The 20,419-nt window shown below is 38.9% G+C and overlaps 1 protein-coding gene across 7 annotated transcripts in view; it reads left to right on the forward strand.

Annotated features, from left to right (window-relative positions):
• The window catches only part of LOC127585091 (interleukin enhancer-binding factor 3-like), a 71,161-nt gene that overhangs the window by 11,996 nt on the left and 38,746 nt on the right, over window positions 1-20,419 (forward strand). For 3 of the 7 annotated variants that reach the window (XM_052042284.1, XM_052042279.1, XM_052042285.1), the window contains exons 2-5: window positions 7,626-7,792; window positions 9,548-9,731; window positions 13,237-13,463; window positions 16,805-16,831. In XM_052042284.1, the coding sequence (XP_051898244.1) occupies window positions 7,629-7,792; window positions 9,548-9,731; window positions 13,237-13,463; window positions 16,805-16,831 (602 nt within the window). In that variant the 5' untranslated portion in view covers window positions 7,626-7,628. The remainder of the gene's footprint in view (window positions 1-7,625; window positions 7,793-9,547; window positions 9,732-13,236; window positions 13,464-16,804; window positions 16,832-20,419) is intronic. The other 4 variants (XM_052042281.1, XM_052042282.1, XM_052042280.1 and 1 more) reach the window with 3 other exon arrangements.

Below are 20,419 nucleotides of genomic sequence, written 5' to 3' on the forward strand. Positions count from 1 at the left end.
CGTAGCCCTCCATTTTTCTATCACTCGTGCTTATTTAAGAGTCTCTTAAGCAATAGTTATTTTGTGCCTGTATTCCTTTTCACTGCATAGTTTATTATGTATAAATTACAAAAGGTGCACTTTTTTTCCTGGTCATCTGGGTTTACATATCCTTCCTACTTTTAAAAATATTTTCTGATTTAATTTGAAAATACCATCTAGAATGCACAAAACTTATACCATTCTAACCTGAGCCATGTTGCTTTTCCTTAACTATGTCAAAAAGGAATGATAAAGTGAGGCATTGCAAATTTTATAGAATGGAAAGCCTCGAAGAAAGTGAGGTTGTAAAGTTAGAGAAGCAAAGAGTGCATTGGGAAAAAAAACATTGCCAAGTGAGATAAAATCAAAGGTGATTCTTGGGTACATGAAGAGAATGAGGTTAACTAAAGAAAGAGTTGAGCCCTATTAGTTACCTAAAAGTAACCAATGTGGAGGATGTAGGCGAGTCTCTTGATGAACAATCCGTGGCTGTCTTTATGAGAAGGCTGATGCTGATTTGGTTGAGAATAAGTATGGCGTATGCATAGTAAGAGGAAATATTGAGGGATTTGTCCAAATGAAATGTATCCCAGATTGCTTTTTTAAAAAACAGCCAAAATTACTCTTGCTACTTTCCAATTCTCTTTGCCTTGCAAAATAATGTTGGAGGTTTGGAGGACTGTTGATTTTCTGTAGTTTGAAAAGGAGGAAAGTTAAGTAATTATGGGCCAGTAATTTAACTTTTGGGGGGGGGGGGGGGTGTAATTACTGGAATAAATTCCAAGCCTTTGTTTACAAAGATGCTGATGAATCAAGTTAATGTGGATTTGGGAAAAGGACCTGTCTCACTGATTTGACTGGGAGTGGGGAACCCCTTGCCTAGTAACGTTGTGGATGCAGAAAAGCTAATCACATTTTGAAAAATCCAGTGAAGCACCGATAATCTGGCACACTTTGGATTTTGGTCTTATGCTGGTGGGTTTTCCAGGCTATTGGATGTTATTTGTATTGTTTCCCCAATACAAAAGTTTAATCATTTTTGTATGATGTCATGGTATCATCATAATACCAGACTCGGTATTCTAGTAGTCTTTTACCTGCACAGGATGTTTTTAATGATGCATGTATGTGGAATCCCAAGTCTCTTTGAACCTCTAGAAAGTGCCCTATTCTACCAATGTGTCCATATTTTCCTATTTTGCAATCTTCCTGTACTTTTGGCCCATTAGTTGACTACTAATACCTCCTAACTAAATGCTTCCATTACCTTCCTCATAAAGCTTTCCATTCACAGATTTTCGATATGTGGCTTTAATTATCATCCATGGTCAATTATGAGTGTGATACCAAGAGACTTGGTAAAACTGAAGGGAAGCTCTCCAGTAGATTTTTAAATTGTGCAAAGGAGGATTGTGTTTGTTAGGAAACTTGCAGTGATTGACTTGCCACCTGACTCCCTGTAGACATCAGCATAGGCGTTGAATAGTTTTGTTCCAACTGTTACGGACTAGGTGAATGTCCCTTTAAGATAGAGCATAGTGGTGTGTGTGTGTGGCGTGCTTACGTCAACAGAAGATCAAGGACGTAATGACGTTGTTGAAGAAGTCAGTTGAAGTCCGAGAAGAGAGAGACCAGCCTGCTAGTTTTCTCTATCAATGGATGAGAAACAATAACTGTGTCTGTTACTACAATCCATGTATGGAAATTGGGGGAAATCCGGTGGAGTTCATTTTTATTGTTGACCTGTAGAGGGAAACAGGTATTTGTGTGGACGACCACGATTTGGATGCTTTTCGGGATGAGGAAGTCACTATCGAGTAAACACTGAGGTGTCATTTGGGTTCCATCATGGAACATTTGGATTTCATAATCACTCTCTCTATGTTCTCTCTACATCAACGTTTTATCTTCAGAACAACGGTGGTTGTTGAAGAAGCCTTTGCTCATGTTTCACCTTGTGGCTTGCTGAACTGAACTTTAAGAACCATTCCTGGACTTGGAGTTTGGGACTTTGCCATACACACACGACGAGTTTAGTTTTGGGGTTAACGTTCAAGGTTTAACATTTTTACTTCTAACATTCTAACATTTTTACTTTTATTTTTCTTATTATCATAAGTAGTTATTAATAAAGTAGTTTTTAACACTGAATCATGACTCGGTGTATTTCTTTTGTTGCTGGTTTGTAACACCATCTACATTTGCTTTATTGGTGACCTTCCTTCTGTAATGAAGTTAGAAAATGAACCATTCCATTTGCATTTCCGCAAAAAATGAAGTAGCTCGTGGCTGCATGTAATAAGAATTGGGCAACTTTCAGGTAAATTTTGATAAGCGGTAGAAAGCATTCATTTCCATGCACCAGCCAGCTCTAACAAGATTCTAACCACTGCTTGTTGGTATTTAATTTAATTTTAGTGCCAAGTTCCCTAACATCACTATCCTGGGAATTATCAGAACTGCAAATGGACCAGCTACGTAAATACCGTTGCACATTAGACCCAGTTACGTGGAGATGGGTTTGCCATCTTAATTCCACCAGACATATGACAGTGAACCACCATTTCTGCAAGATAGTTAGGGGCGGGTAATAACTGTTTGCTTTTCCAGGTACTCCACATCTTGTATGTGAATTTGAAAATAACATTTGTATTCCTGCAGGATGCTATTGGTCACATGCTGTCAATTTAAGTACCTGCCTGTTTATTGTTAACCTGGTCAATAATTTGCAGACAATTTGTATACCATTTGTTCTTGATATATGGTTATGATCTAAACCTGAATTCACAATTTTATATATACATATTCAGTTTGGCTAAATGAATTTTATTTTCTGTGGTTATTCTTTCAAGATTTCTTTTTCTCTGGTGTCTTGCTGAGGTGTAATCACAGGGAATTGCAATTTGCAGTATTCTGATATTTGGGGATGGGGAAGATACTAGTAATATTGGTGGGAGCACTGTTAATGTTATAAATTATTTAATCAGTAAATAGCAAAATATTGTAATTGAAGAAAATAAAGTTAAAACAATAGTGTTTTTAATTTTTTGCTATGTGAAGAATGGTAGTTACAAAAGTTACGAGCTTTCTCATTGGCATAGAGTGCTGTAATGTAATGGAGAGATACAGCTCAGTAAAAGGCCCTTCTGCCCACCATGCCTGCATCAACCACCCATTTACACTAACCCTACATTAATCCCATTCTCCCTACATTCTATCAACTCTCCAAATTCTACTATTCACCTACACACTTGGGACAATTTGCACTGCCCAATTAACTTACTGACCCACACATCTTTGGGATGTGGTAGGAAACGAGCACCTAGCAGAAACTGCAAGGTCATAAGGGGAATGTACAAACTCCATATACCCTGTACCCAAGGTCAGGGTTGAATGCAGCTGGTGCTGTGAGGCAGCGGCTCTACTAGCTGTGCCACTATGCCAACTTTTGTAATAATTAAACTAAGATGCCCAACTAAGCAACAGATACAATTTGTCACTCCCTAGCACCTTGCCTAGATGGCATAAATAATCAAGTGCAATGTTCAAGTGTCTAAAATAAAACAATATTCGGTTCCACCTGATAAACATGTAAATGGTGAGGAAGATGATAATTCTGAGGAACATGCTAATGACTGGAAATCTGAGACAGAAAATGTACCATCTGACAAATCAGCTTTGGTTTGAAGGAGAAAGTCTGGGGTGTGTCCCTGCATCCATCTTTCAGATGCAGTTGATATAGAAACAAAGGCACAATTGCTCTCGGCTTCTTGTCCAAAGTAGCTTTCTCTAAAATTTGAGTTGAGATGGTGAGTGTTGGTGTGTTATTTGATATTGGGCATTACACAGACAAAGTAATTGGGTCTTGCCATCTCACTTCCAGTGATGACTCTTTTACTCTTCTGGAAGTGTACGCGAGGCCATGGCTTGTGGTCGCCAGTTTCCTGATTTTTGCTTTTGAGGGGATAATATGAAGCTTGTTTGTGAAGGTGACAATGTAACAAGTGAAAAGCAAGCTTAAGTAATGCAATTTTAAGAGTCTTTGTGATTGTGCTGAAAATAGAACTAGGTAAGGTACATAGGATCCTGGGCTTCATAAATAGAGACATAGTACATCAGGAAGTTATGCCAAAGAACTTGTATGTTTAGCCTTGTCTGAATTGGAAGCGCATTGTTTATTAGGGTGGTGCATTGTTTAATTGAATTCTCTTGTGAACACTTAGGGTGGTGGGGGGTAATATTGCATATTGGATGTGAAAGAAGGTTGGGAGTTGTAATAACTGGATTAATATTCAGAAAGAGCCAGTACAATCTCAAGATCAACAAGAAGAATGGTGACTGTGTTACAATTTGCTGATCGCAGCTTTTGTTTTTCAAATAATCAGTAACAGGTGTTCTTTGCATGTACTTGTGGCACTGTATGCAAATAAAACAACTTACCCTATTAATCATAATGTTCACTGCCACCTTGAATTTTTACAAATTAGTAGTTTTTTGATGGTAGATTGAATGAATTTAAGATCTATTGTGAAGCAAACTCATGGTAGCTGTTTTGCATAATGCTTATGTTCCTTTGTTTTCTGAGTGTGTTAATGCCACATGTATTAATATTTGCATACCTTGTTTAAAAATCATCTGTTTAATAGCTCCTTTAACATGGCATAATTTTCCAAGACCCTTCCCCAAAGCTTAAGCAAAGAAGAGATGTTGGGCTAAAGGAGACTTTGGGTATGGTGTTGTAGGTTTTGAGGAGCATCTTATAGGAGAATAGGAAATTGCAATACTAAGAGGCTAGATGGCTATTTTGGGTGAAGAAATTAGTAGCCGTTACAAGATATTAGTTGAAAGAGCTCTGAGTACTAGTACAATGTACAACTAGGAGCTGAAGCGGGTTCTTTGGCCTCTTGTGTGTGCTCTGCTATTTGACTATGTTTATGGCTGATCTTTTTTTTGCCACTTTCTGCACCATCCCCATATCTCAACTCCCTTGACATCAACCTCCATCTTAAAAATATATTCAGTGACTGATCCTCCACAGCACTCTTGAGTAGAGAAATTCAAAGATTCATCACCTTCTGAAAGTTTTCTTCTCTTGTCCAGAATGACTTGGCCCTTATTTTCAGGAATGCTTTCAAAACATCCTAGTTAGAGGAAACAACATTCCTGTATCTACCCTGTCAAGCTGCTTAAGAACTTTGTTTCAGTGAGGTCATCAGTCATTCTCGAGTATAGGCCCAGTCTACTTAATCCCTCCATTATACAAGTCTGCCATCCAGAAAGAGTGCTCAGCCCAGTGAACCTGTTTGTGATGGTATGTCATCTATGTTTGGGAGGAAGAAAATTCCCAATGCACAATAAGTTGTAGTTGAGCAATTTGAAAACATGAGCTATGGAGGGTTTGAGAGAGAATGGTAACCTAAAGCTGAATGGGAAGTGCATACACAGAACTTGATGCATCTTAGGATGTCTGGGCTATGGGAAGGATGTTTCCTCTTGCAGAAGAATCTAGAACCATGGTCACTATTTAAAAGAATGATGGTTTGAGGCTTAGAGAGAACTTTTCTTCATAAGCTGTGGAAGCAGGATCTTGATTTTTTTTAAGGCCGGTAGTTAGACTTCTGGTAAGCAAATTGATGAAAAGTTACTGGTGGGTAGACAGATTTAAGGGTACAGTCAGAACAGCTGTGATTTTTGTTAAATGTCTGAACAGGTTCAAGTGGCAGAATTTCCTAGTGATCCTGATGTGAAATTCGTGTATTGAGGCCTGCAAGCGTTTGAGAAAGAATTGATTCTGGTTGGGAGGGTAATGCTTATAATCAGAGTTGGGGGGGTGGGGGGAGCCATTGTAGGGTTTTTCCACCTTGGATGGGTAAGATTGGTTGTCCTGTCATAATTGAAGGCAACAATCAAGTTGAAGGGTGTGCATATCATGGTCACAGAAGATTTCATTTGTGAATTTGATTATAACTGCTTCTATGCAGTGATGGGAATTGTGTAGCATGTAGAGCCACTACTTGCTATAGTGTTTTATTTTAAATGCTTTGAGTGTTCATAAATCTGAAATGTATAATAAGGAAGACAGTTGGGTAATGGACTTAAGAATACCAAATTTTGCTGAGAATAGGTCAGTTTAAGTACTTGGGTAGAGGTAACTGCAGATGTAATACCACAATAACAATTAAATTACTGGGCTAGCAGCCTGACTTGTAGAACAAAGATCCAGAGAGTTGAGTTGAAATTTTTCTGTGGCACTGGGGCAACTTGAATTCTAGTAAGTATTTGGAATTGGTCTAGGAAGAGGTAAAATATTTTCAAATAGCTATGTTTCACTATTGTTCTTCACTGATTTCCATGCTTACCAAAGTAGTTGCCTTTTAACTGTTAACTCAGTTTGGGGGCAATTGGTAATTAATAGATGTTGGCATTGCTCATGATATCTGCATTGTGAATGTAAATTAAAAGCATCAATATTGCAACGAAAGGGCAGTGATCTGTGACCTTGCACACAATACACATTAGCATTGAGAAGAGAAGTTATTTGAAGACTTTTTAATGGGGATTTTTCAATGTCCAATTTGTTCTGATTTGATTTAGCACTTTGTAAATTAAAAATCATACTAGTTCATTTTTTTTTTGTGCTGGGTTAATGAGTGGCAGTATTAGTGTGGGTTTCTTGATACTAACTGCAGTTTAGGGAAACCTGCTGTTTATGTAGGTGAGGATTATTTTTGAACGTAATCCTCACCTTTAGGTAAGAAAGATCACTGTATCAAAAATCCTGAACTAGGTTTCCCTTGATCCCTTATTTCACACTTTCATCACCCCTTCAGATTCATTTCACCGAATCTGAATTTTGCAGCAAAATAAAGAGATGCTTAACTCATTTTGATTATATCTAGTTATTTTAGTCCCATTACTCTATATTTTATCCATTTCCCTTTTGAAAGCAGTATTTTTGTGTTTTATTTTCATTCCTATTTTTAGTAGGCTATTCCATGTTCTGACAAGCTTCTTACTGAGAAATTTTCTTAAATCTTAGTTCTTTAGTGATTGATCTTGGATTTATACCCATCCTCTTGACTTGCTGCTCATAGAATTACATCAGTAAGCTTTCAGTCCAGTTTGACAGTACATTTTCCCAATAAGCTGTATCCCTTCACACTTTTATTCTCACTTGGTTCCATTTTTATTATTTCCCGGAATTGCAACCTTCTGTTAAATGTAGATTTGCGGTCTTCACTAGAGTTGAAGGTGCTGATTGGTAGATGGTACAGCAGTGGAGGTACCACATCGAAACCTAGCCCTGTGCTCCCTTTCCAAGCTAATCAACAGATAATGGTCTGCATTGATCTGGGTTTTCTTCTGTAAATTAACATTCCTTAGTCCTACTAATAAATTATTGGTGATCTTTACAAGTTGGATTAGAAGGCAAGGTAGTTTAGTTGCCCTCTTTTGCTGAAAAAACATGGGTGACACCTGTGCTGATCTGAAGCTCTGCTCCATTCAGCTATTTGTAATAAAATGAGCCTACGTTGCAGTACAGTAATAATTCTACAGCCGCTGGAATGCTTTCCTCGTTTGAAAGGATAAACATTTACTTGCAGGCTATGATTCCTGGTGGCTCAAAGAAATCTCAAGGTGATAAGAGAAAACTAAAGTTGATGCCACCGCCAGTGCCAGTGTGGGACAAGAGGCAGGCTTACAAGGAGCTCCTGTACTGGGACGAACTCATTCGCAGTGGCAGGCGCCTGTATCCTCAGGACTACGATAGGTAAATGTTAGGCTTCATGGGTTGCCAATTCAGTTTCATAACTAGCCATTTAAAGTATATTGAAACCTGAAGGGATCAATCAACATACCCATGGGATACTGTCCACATGTTGCAGTGGACATGATGATTAAATTCTATGCACAGCACCTTGTATTAAGGGCTGAAAAGTCTGTATTCACAGTGTACAACCTAGGCATTGGTGTTGTACTCTAGGTTGTACACTGTTGAATTGTTTAGTCCAAAATCTGCCAATGCTTCTCTTGACTGGAGAGCATTAAGTCATGAAGCTCCTTTTAAGGATGACTATTTGACCAACATGACTACCTGACCTTGAGGAATGTCACGCTAAATGTTTGTATGCCTATACCAGATTTTCACTTGTTTCATTGCCTCAAATCAAATTTTCTTCATTCTGTTCCATTGTATATAGTATTTTCTGTCGTTGTCCAGTTTGGATTAACTGTGTGTATGCTGGGTCCACTTTTTAAAAAAAAATCATTTTGCATTGAGTCCCTTTTATGTTACCCAGATTCCTATTTGGAATTTAGTTGCTGAACATGCTAAGCATTTGAAATTATTCATCAAACGTAATGTATACTTGAATAGAAACTTTATTCAGCATAAAATTTGAATGGCAACTTGCCCAGTCAAAATTTTCAGTTGCCCAGATAAATACGAAACTGTTAATGTTGGGCCCTGTTACAGTTGTTGTTAAAGATATGTGGACACTGAAAATTTAGTGTATGAACCTTGAAAGTAAGATGAGCAGGGAAAATGTACATCTTCATTGAGAATTTAAACATGGTTTTAAATTTGCTCCTATTTTATTGCGAGTATAATTATTGCTTGAAACAGCGGCATTGCTGAAACAATAGTCAGAGATTGGTTTGGTTATCTGCTCAATGTACACTTGCAAATAGAACTGCCACAGCTATAAAATATGGAAAAAAGGGAATGAATTGGTAAATGTAGTGACATCTTAGATAAGAATTTGTGACCATTTTGTTTGATTCTGCATTCTGAGGATATGGAAAGATTTTCTACTTCTGTAGAGAATATATTGTTGAAAGAATTAAAATCTTAATGTCCAAGCAGCAGTTACTGTAATCTTGGCTGGCCAGCAGCCCAAGCTTTTGTAATTGAGGAAGCATGTTTTGGTGGGAATGAGTACTATCGTTTTGGGTATTTTAATATGCACCAGAATGTGATCCTAGGGTCCATCTTTGCTCTTGCTTGTGCTTTGTTTCCCAGTGGCAAAATCCCTTGACCTGATGTACTGTGGCTTGTAATAAATCCTTTTCTGTGAATAGATTGTGCATATAAAACATCGTTAACCAGGAGCAAAATTGCATCTAAATCTATAATATACAAACTATACCTGGGTAAATTTGACATGGTGTGCCACAACACTTATTGTCAAAACTACATTTGGGAAGTACCTAAAATGTCCTCTACTATAAGCAGTTGCAGAGATGGTATTTAGACTGAGGAGCTTCAGAGCTAATACTTTTGGTGCTTTGGTGTGAGCAATTACATTTTCTTCTAATTGTCTGCAAGATATTAATGGTTCATTTCATCTAAACCTGCTTGAAAAAGTTGGATTCTGTTTCCTGTGTTTAACCTTCTGCTTTAGTGAGTTTAATCTGATAGTTTGTGCTGTACTTTGAATATGCACACATTTTAAATTTTAACCATGTTTTGTGCATTACCTCGTGAGGGAAGATACAAATTCTTATTAATCCTGTTTGATCATAGATACGAGGAGTTGCGTCTGTGGTACGATTGTCTCTGCTTTGAAGAGGGGTTGAAATCTCATCGTCTGAGGAGCTTGGAAAAGCTATATAAAACCCCAAGGAAACCTCGCGGGGAACCAAAGGAACCACCTGTGGAGCCAAAGGTACCTGAGAAGAAAGAGCAAGTGGGGACTAAAACCACAATGGTGAGTGTAGCGTAGTTTAGCTGATTTTATTGCCTTTAGGATAGATGGGTTAATTTACATTTAAGCAAAATGACATTGATTAGTAATGTGCACAACAGTAACCATGCTTATTCACACCAGAAATGTTTATTGGCCTCTGGTTTTTTTTCCCACTTGGCATAAACCTCATGAGGTTGCTCTTCTTTTCTCTTCAGGAACTGAAACTATCCCTAATTTTATCCTTCACTAATTTGAACAGAGCATTTTTTTTAACTATACACTGATATAACTAATGTAGCCCAGATTCATTTCCATGGCATTTACAATTTTGCATTCTAAAAAGTTTACTTTATCTGGTTTCAAGACCTGACTTCTTCTGGTATACAGATCGCAATCTTATGACATTTGAAATACAAATTTCAATCATATAGTCATAATTGTACAGCTCAGAAATGGGCCAGTTTGCCCACCACATTCCATGGCGACCTTTTTGCCTATCTACACTAATCCCATTTGCCTGTATTTGGACCCTATCTTTCTGTATCCTGCCTATTTAAGTGTATGTCTAAATGCCTCTTAAACTTAGTAACTGTATCTGACTTCACCATCTCCTCTGAGTGCATTCCAGATACCAACCACTGTTCTTTTTAGAAAAAACCCTCAGATACCCTTTTAAAACTCCTTCTTCTCCCTTGTTTTTAATACCTCTCCCTAGGTGGGGGGAGGGGGTTGAAAGTTGACTATCTACCCTATCTACGCCTCTCATAATTTTATATACTTCTATCAGGTCAACCCTCAGCCTCTTTCACAATTCAGGAACAGCTTCTTCCCCTCTGCCATCATACTTCTAAACGATCCATGAACACTACCTAGTTATTCCTTGTTTTTTTGTTTGCACTATTTATTTATATTTGTAATTTATAGATTGTATGTCTTTGCACTGTACTGCTGCTGCAAAATATCAAATTTCATGTCATATGTCAGTGATAATAAATCTGATCTGATTCCAGGGAACATCCTGGTGAATCTCCTCTGCACTCCAATGCAATTACATCTTTCCTATAGTGTGGCAACCAGAACTGTGCATATTGCTTCAAATGTGGCCTAACCGGCGTTTTGTAATGACTCAACACTTGTATTCTGTGCCCTGATCTATGAAGGCAAGCTTGCCACATGCCATTTTCACCACCTTATCCACTCATTGCCTCTTTCAGGGAACAAATGGACTTAGACCCCAGTGTCTCTCTGTTCATCAACATTTCTTGGTGCTCTGCCATTTACTGTGTATGTCCTACTTCTACTTGACTTCCCAAAATGCACTACCCCGCATTAGTCAGGATTAAATTCCATCTGCCAATACCCTGCCCAACTTTCCAACAGATTTATATCCTGCTGTAGGCTTGGGCAGCATTTGTTGCTATCTGCAGCACCACCAATTTTCTTGTCATCTGCATAATTGCTAATCCTACCTCCCTCATTCACATCCAAATCGTTAATGTGTATCAAACAGCAAAGGTCCCACCACTAGTCACCAGACTTCCAATTAGTAAAACATCCTTTCACCACTACTGTCTGCCTCCTATCACCAAGCCAGTTTTTGATCCCATTAGCCAGCTCTTTTTGGATCCCATGTGCCTTAACCTTCTGGATTAGCCTACTTGTGGGACCTTGTCCAATGATATAGGGCTTTGTCCAATGTATCTGACCTTTATGGCATTCTGGCTCTTTGACAGGATGTAAGGTTTGCCCTTTTGAAAGTGGGATTGGGACATTTCTCAAAAGAACAAACTATGATTAACATATTACATTAAAACTCTGATAATCTGCTAAACAACTGTTTGTGAACCTAGTTGGTGCAGCATCTGGCTTGGAGGTCCTGGTTCATGTGCTCTCTTTAAACTCACCAATGGAAAATTTATTATGCCACTACAACTTTTTTCCCAAAAAAAAGGCGAATTTCAAGTGTTGAAGTATTACTTGGAATGATATCCTATAGTTCTAAAATATCTGCCAGTCCAGCACCACACAGTCCCAAGTGTACTGGATTAAGTGAGTTTTACTGTAGATCTCTTTCTTCATTGTGGGGTATTATTACTGTCAAAGCCAGCACTTGCTGTCCACTCCTAATTGACCTTGAAATTGGTGGTGGACTACCTTGAGCTATTGACCCTGGGGTAAGACACTGCTTTAGTGCTGACTTGGAATTCCTGGATTTTGTCCCAGTGGCAATGAAGGAGCAGTATTGTATTTTCAAATTTAAATGGAGTGTCATTTGGGATTTGGTGTATATGGTGCCCTTGTTCCTCTAAGTAGTAGAGGAATGAGTTTGGAAGTTATTTTTAATATAAGAAGTTAGTGCAGTACAACTTGTAGATGGTATTGGGCAATCAAAGGTTCAGGAGTTTCAGGGTAATTTGCCAGTGATGGGATGATTTTGACTAGGCTGCTGTGTTGTGATGGTGTCTGCAGTCTCGTGTTGGAGCTGCACATCAATTAGTAAATGGAAAACATACCATAGCATTGCTGATACGTGTCTTGTGGATGGAAAATCATAGGTTAGTGAGTTGTGTGCAGTAGGGTGTTCAGCCATTGATGTATATTTGTAACAACAGTATTTGTGGCTGTTCCAGTTGTGACCCTCTAATTCTGGAGTACTTGGTAATGTTGTTAAATATCAAGGGAAGGTTTGGAAGGTGCTGCCAGTGGCCTGGGCAAGTAACTGCAATACATTTTGTAGATGGTACACATTGCAGCCACAGCATGTGGTGGAAAAAATGAAGGCTTAGGATGGTTGATAGTATTAATCAAGCTGGCTACTCTGTCTTTGGTGGTTTCAAGTTTAGTGCTGCACAATAAGTGGAGAGTTTCCCACCACGTTCCTGGTTGGTGCCTTGTAGTTTATGGCAAGGCCTTGGTGTCAGGAGGTAAGTTACTTGCCATTGGATACCCAGCCTGCTTTTGTATCCATGGTATTTTTGTGACTGGTCCAGTTGAGTTTATGGTCAATTCTGACCCCCAGGATGTTGATAGGGGACTTGCTAATATCATTGAACATCAAGAATAGCTGGCTACAGGCTCTCATTGAGAGAAACAGTTAATCTATCTGGTCAGTTTTTCTTTTTTTTTAGAACTTGTTGATTCTCACTGCAGAATTAATTGCAGTTGTGGCCCTAGAGCTTGGAAAGAAAAAGGCAGCTCAAATTCTCCTTGATTGGCAGGGATCAAACTCCGTTTGAAAATATCTGAGATGGCAGTGATCTCGAATGGCTTAGAGATTTGGCAGATCTGCATTCTCTGCTGAATCTGGAGGAAAGTCATAATCTAGGAAGGTTTCAGTCTCCAAATTCTTCACAATATTAAAGGTACTTGATCAGTTTTCTGTACTAGCCACGAGATGTGGGATTTTCAAGTTGTGAAGTAGTACAATCTCTTCACCTCAAAAGGAGACATTTGGATCTGATGTTGGCATTATGGTCTACCTCGCATGAATATAAATGCTTTGTAACATTCACTGCCTTCCTTCCAGCGTCCCATGCGTATTTTTGTGAATGATGACCGGCATGTGATGGCAAAACATGCTGCCATCTACCCAACTCAAGAAGAGCTGGAAGCAGTACAGAATATGGTGTCACATACCGAAAGGGCATTGAAGGCAGTTTCTGATTGGTTGGATGAGCAGGAGAAGGCCAGTTCTAAATCAGAAGTCACTGAAGCAACTGAGGAACCTGCAACAGAAGGAGAGAACAAGGAAGGGTATGTAAGATGTGCATCATAGCTAACTGGTTTGGGGGGGGGGGGGGGGGGGGGGGGGGGGGGGGGGGGGGGGGGGAGGGAGGGGGTGGCATGGTGGGAGAAGAGAAATAACATGGAAAGCTTTGAACTGTTTAACGGGTGTTTAGTGCTTGCTTGCAATCCTACTCTGCTGTAGGTGAAAGTCAAATTTGTGGATGGCGCAACGGAGAAGGAAGCTATTCAAACCAATGTATTTGTGCCAGCTCTGGTAGACCACTGCAATAGTTCCCTTTTCTTATTTCCCCATACTCCTGCAACTTTTTCCCCTTTTTGACTATCAAGTTCACTTAAGTTGGTATTGAATTAGCTTCCACCATTGTTTCAGAGAGTGCATGTGAGGTCATGTTTTCATTTAAATGTTTACTTTTGTCTTTTAGTTCTTTTGACAGTTCATTTAAGATCTGTCCTTATCCACTACTCATTTATTTGTCAAGTGCATGCAGGATTTTGACACAGACCTATCACCTTGCCTTTTCCTGCTGTAAAGAGATTTGCATTTGTACAGCTTCTACTTATGAACTCTTGGCATCCTAAAACTTGAGTCTCTACACTTCATTGACTAATATAAGAAAAGTAGCCAGTCTTGTACAAGTTCCCACGGCAGTCATGTAGTGACCACAAAATTGATGCTGAGCAAGGGGCAAATATGGGTCAGCACACCAGGAGAACTCATTTTTATGAATTTCCTTAGTAATTTCTCAACCAGAAGATGGTGGCAGCTGATGGTGCAGGTTCCCTTGCACTGGACATTGTGCTTGTCTGTAATGATACTTGAACAATTTTGACTCAAGTCACCAGTTATTTACCCTGAGCCACAGATGACACCGAATTCCCAGGGTTGGTGCATAAAAGACCATATCCAACTTCTGAATTGCCTGATCTTTGGTAGCATTCTGCTAAATCTCTGAAGTGTCTTGAGGTTTTGATATCCCAGAATTAACCACAATACTTTATAGTTAAGGCCAAATCTGAGCGTTATAGCTTAGTGTAACTTTCTTTTGTATCTTTTTGTTAGTAAAGGCAAAGGCCACTTAATTTTTTTCTCAACTTTTCCTGCACCTTTTAAATTTCTGTACCTGAACTCATTTTTGAAAACATTGTTTACTTCAGTCAACATTATTCCTACATTGCTCTGCATTCAATTTCATCTGTCATATGAATGTCCATTTCTGCAATTTTTTTGACCTTTAGATTGTTACCTTCTTCGACCTCACTTCAGAGTTTCTGCAGATTTCAAAGTAGTATAATATGAAAAGGAACAGCAGATCTAGGCACTGTTTCCTGTCTATAAAAAATCAAAACTATTATTTTTAAGACAAATTAACATCTACACTGCCATTTTCCCCTTTGACCCAGCGGGCTTAGTTTTTCTGTCATATTGTTAAACAGTTGAAGGTCTAAATACATTAATTGCATTGCCCTGATGAAGACTGCCAAGGTTGATCAATTGAAATTTGCCTTTAATAAATCTGAGCTGGCCCTTGTAGGCACTGCTATCCCAGAAACCAATTAATGTTGCCCCAGTTATCACTTCAAAATTTCATTGATATACTTTGGTGTCAATATTAGACAATGAAATACTTAGAAGTAGTCACTAATGTAGAAAACAGCCAATTTGTACACAAGCTCCCATAAGCAATGCTATAATGACTGAATTTGTGGGGATGTGTGTTGTGCATCTGGGAAGAAAACATATATGGAATTATGGGGTCACTTGCATTCAGAGCATCACTTTTAACTTTGCATCCAATAGGTAGTACCTCTTGCAGTTCTTCATGCTATTCTAAGTCTTGCCTTGACTTCTGTGCTCAGTTAGGGACTTAAACCCAGACCCACTACTAAATGAGAGGAGAAACATGGTCAAACCCATATGTTTCCCTGCTTGTGAAATGGGGCTGGTTGGATTGTGAACCTTTTTTTTGGAACAGGATCACAAGATTTTTTTTTACTCCTTCAGTCCTTCATGTCTCCCTTAAATCCAAGAAGGATTGAAGTAACATTGCCAGAGCCTATGCAATTACCATCCATGCTTTCCTTGCAACACAGAATGCATTTCTGGGAGCAGCTGACCTTGAGTATTTTTATCCAACATGCCTTGCCTTAAATTTTCTTTAGTGAAGACGAGTGCAGAGTATCCATTTATTCAATTAGTATTTCTGTCAGCTTTTGTTTTTAGTCCTTAATCAGCCACTCTTAATTTTGACAATCCTATTGCTCCTGGTATGTACAATACCAGTATGACTTCTGTTCTGCTGTTTCTGCCTCGCCCTGCAATATAACCATGGAAGGGTAAACTGGCACCTGAATAAAGCTGTATTCTAGCAAGAAATGGGTTAACTTTTCACAAAAGTTGAGATATTTACCAATTTGAATCACTATTTTCTAACCAGGTGACTCCATGGTGCTTGCATAATATCTTTGGCTACATTTTGAACTTCAAAGCAAATGATGTAATTTATTACTCCCTGTATAATAGCAACTGTTCTTTCAGAAATGCTTTCTATTCTCCATGTGTGTTATAATGCATTTTAAAATACTTGTGATGTTTGCAATGCTCTGAAGTGAGGAAATAAAGGTCTAGGATATATGGGACAATACTTTTGTTTTGATTAGGGTAAAATGGTTTGCCCATAACTTATGAGCTCCAAGACTGAAACTTTGCCACAGCTGCTAAGAAATTAGAATTGACATGGATGGTGTTTTTTACCTTAAAAAAAATCAGAAGGAAAATAGAATGTTGAGCTTATCTTGAATTAAGATTCAAGAGTAGAAGTTTTTCTACAGCTGTACAATAGCCTAGTTAGGTAACACCTAGGCACCCCTTAGGAAGGTTATATTAGCCTTGGTTGTGTTCCCTGGAATTCTGCTTGTAAGGGTAATTTGAAATGTTTTCAGTATATTGAAGTGAACTGATAGTGAATAATTTTCTCTTGGCTGGGAAGTCCAGGACGATTGGGCATACTTTTTAAAAAGTTAGAACCGGTCCTTTTCAGAAGTGAATTGGGTACTATTTCTATATTCAGATAGTGTAGGATTTTTTTTGCTCTTCTGCAAGAGATTCATTTTAATTATCAAAATTAATAGCTTTGTTATCTAAAGATATTGAGGGGTGCGGTGGGTGGCAGGGTATGTGGTTAGGTCACATCAGCCATGATCTTACTAATTGCTGGAACTAGCTTGAGGGGCAGATTGGCCTCCTTTTCCCAAGTTAGATGAAATGGCTGTTTACTAAGGCATGAATGGCACCATCTGGTGCGTACATTTCTATCGTGACCTATTATTTTTCTTTTTCTTTTTCACAGAATGGAAGACCATGACAACTTTACCATGTATGCCAAATTTTATTATCATTAAACTGGTAGATTATTGCAGAAGCAAAATTTTATTGATGACGAGCATTAAATTTGTAATCATTTCTGTAATATTGCTGCTACACACTCAAATGTGGATTAGAAATTTACACGCACTCCAATTCGAATCACTGTTTTCTAACCAGGTGACTCCATGGTGCTTGCATGTTTAAGATGTTTCTTTAAAGGAGGATAGACTGGGTGATTGCAAAATAAATTCTAGAAAATGTATAAGCTCTATTAGAACCCAGTTTTATTGCCATATTTCAAAGTAGCAGCATGCATGTGGAAAGATTTTAGGAAACCTTGGTTCATATCTGTTGACCTCTAGCATAAGTTACTGGTGACCTGTGTGTATCTCTGAGTAACTCGTTGGTGTGGACTCTCCTTTCATCATTCAAACTGAGGCTTTCTCTGCCCTCCGGTGGGTGTAAGATGCTCTGTGCTTATTATTTAACTCAACCAATGCTGCAAAGAATTTATCTGATTGTTATCTCATTGCTGTTTGGGGATTCTGCTGTGTGCAAATTGGCTGTTATGTTTCCTCCTTTTTTTTCTAAAAAGTAATTGATTGGAGAGTCCTTTGGGATATTGAGGTTGTGAAAGGTACTGTTATCTTGTCATCTGGAACTGAGTATACTTGCTTGAAATTGACGCACCAATTTGTATAACCTGTGCGGCTGTTCCGGGACATCTACTTGCATGAACAGCAGAAATCTGACGTGGGGCTTTACTGGAAAAATACTGTATATAAAAGAAAAATGAATGGGTCATTGCCCTTTAATTGTTAAGAAATAAAGAAAAGTTTTTTTAGCCCACTCAGTCTATTTCAATAAAGAAACTGAACCTTAAGGATTAATAAGAAATCATATAGTGTAGAATCCCCTAGGAGGTTGTGACCAGAGCATGGTAGAATTCCAGACACAGTTTGAGGGAGAATGCTCTTGGACCAATGTCTTCAACGTTAAGAGCAATTTTAATAGTGTAAAGGTGGAGTTCTCCAGAGTTGATTGGGTAAATAAGCTAAGAAGTCAATGTCAGTGGCAGATATTTCAAACCAGTTGGTCCATAATTCTCAACAGATGCTTATCCCATTTAGAAAGTGGGATTCCATGAGAAAGGAGAATCCTTTGTGGTTAACGAAAGATGTCAAGGATGATATTAAAATGAAAGTAGGGCATACAGAGTGGTAAGAGCTGGTAATAGACCAGAGGACTGGGAACTTAGTAGCAGCCGAAGACTCAAGCTCAAGGAAGAAAACTGAGACAAAATTTGCATGCAATATCAAAACAGTTTCTATGGAGATAGAGATATATATATCTATAAAAATAAAGGAAGAGTGTGGCTAAGGTAAGTGTGGGACCTCTTGAATGAAGCTGGTGAATTAATAACAAGAAGCAAAAGTGGCAGACACATTAAATCACATTGGAGGACATGGAAAATAACCCTTGGATAACCGATGGACTAATTTCAAATAATATGGAAGAACTTGTTAAAAAAAAAAATCCCAATCACAGTCAACGGAGTATTGAGAGAACTCTTAGGACTAAAGGCAAACAAATTAGTGGAACCCAAGGTTTAAGAGGTCACAGATGGTGGACATTCTGGGAGGGTACCTAAAGATTGGTACCTTATCAGACAATATAACATCTATTTCTGGTTAATTAAAACAACAACCCTTTCTCTTCTGCCTACAATACAATCAGAATTCCCTTGCCTAAAGATTACGCACCTGGTGGAAGTAGGTTAGGAGCAGCTGCTAGAGGGAAAACATCCAATAAGTAGGAACGGCCTAAAGGTGAGATGGAAGGACATGCTGCATCTGAACTCTTATTCGGTAAGAGGCAAAGGTGGCACGTTTAGGGTACTTTGGTTAACAAGGGTTATTGAAGGTTTGATCAAGAAAAAGAAGTGTATGTTTAGGTATAGCAAATTGGTATCTAATGAGTCCTTGGAGGTTTATACGGGATGTGGGAGAAATTAGGAGAGCTGAAAAGGGCCATGAAATGATTTTGGCAAGCAGGAGCAAAGAGAATCCCAAAAACATATATCGGTATATTAGAAGCAAGGGGGTAGCTAAGGAAAGAGTAGGTCCCCTCATGGACCAGACAGAGAATCTATGTATGGAGCCAAGATCCTAAATGAATATTTTTTGTATTCACCAGGGAGGAGCTGGTTGAGGCAGGGATACGCTGATACTCTGGAGCATGTCTGTATGAGGAAGCTATGACGGAGAATTTTGCATCTTTGTGTTGTTCGCTTGTTCAAAAAGGGCAGTAGAGATGAAACTGGAAACTGCAGGTCGGGGCGTCTTGCATCAGTGGTAGGGAAGTTGTTGAAGATTCTGAGGGGATGGGGTTTAAGTTCATTTGGAAGGACAAGGACTGATTGGCAGGGATCAGCATGGTTTTGTGCAGGGGAAATCCTGTTTCTCAAATTCCAGTTTTTTGAAGAGGTAACTAAGAAAATTGAAGGCAGCATTGTTGATGTGGTTTGCATGGACTTCAGTAAGGCTTTTGACATGGTAGAGTGGTCCAGAACATTAAGGCAGATGGTGTGTTGGTAAACAAGATCCAAAATTAGTTTGGTGATGGGCATAGGGTAGTGGTAGATGGCTGTATTTCTGACTGGAAACCTATAATGAGTGATGTACTGTAAGGATCGTAGCTGGGACCTTTGAAATATTGGATGAGTATGTAGGTGGTATGATTAGTAAATTTGCAGGTAATACAAAAATTGTTGGATTAGTGAAGGGTGTCCAAGGATAGAGCAGGGCATAAATTGGCCCAAAAGTTGGACCACAGGCAGATGGAATGTAAACAAGCGTGAGGTAATACACATGAGGAAGTCGAATTCTGGCAGGACACGCAGTAACTGGCAGGGACCTTGGTGCTAATGCACAGAAGTACCTTGGAGTTCAAGTCCATAGCTCACTGAAAGTGGTGAAATGGGTGGATAGGGTAGTGAAGAAGGCATTTGGTATGCTTACCTTCATAGGCTGAGGCATTGAGTATAAGAGTTGGGATGCAATGTTGCACCTGTACAAAACATTGGCTAGACTGCACATAAAATATTCTGTACAGTTCAGGTTGCTGCATTAGAAGGATATGGTAGCAATAGAGTACAGAAATAACTCACTAGGATATTGCCTGGAATGGAGAGCTGTGGTAAGTTATAAGGAGAAGTTGGACAGGCTGTGTTTATTTTCACTGAAATGCAGGAGGCTGAGGGATTATCTTATAGGTTTATAACATCTTGTGGCATAGATAGGGTATGTAGTCGGTCTTTTTCCCAGGGCAGAGGTGTTGAGAACTAGAGGGCACAGGCTTGAGGTTGGAGGGGAGAAATTTAAAGATCTGATGGGTGGTGGTTTTCTGGAGCAAGCTGCCAGAGGAGATGGTACAGTTACAACATTTAAATGTCATTTTGACAGGTACTTGTAGAGAAAAGGCATAGAGGAGTACAGATCTAATGCAGGCAAATGGGATTAGGATAGATAGGCATTGGGTGAGATGAGCTAAAAGAGCACATTTTTGTGCTATGTGAATCTATGGTTCTAGATGTGTT

Source organism: Pristis pectinata, chromosome 31, assembly GCF_009764475.1.
Source record: "Pristis pectinata isolate sPriPec2 chromosome 31, sPriPec2.1.pri, whole genome shotgun sequence".
NCBI classification, from domain to species: domain Eukaryota; kingdom Metazoa; phylum Chordata; class Chondrichthyes; order Rhinopristiformes; family Pristidae; genus Pristis; species Pristis pectinata.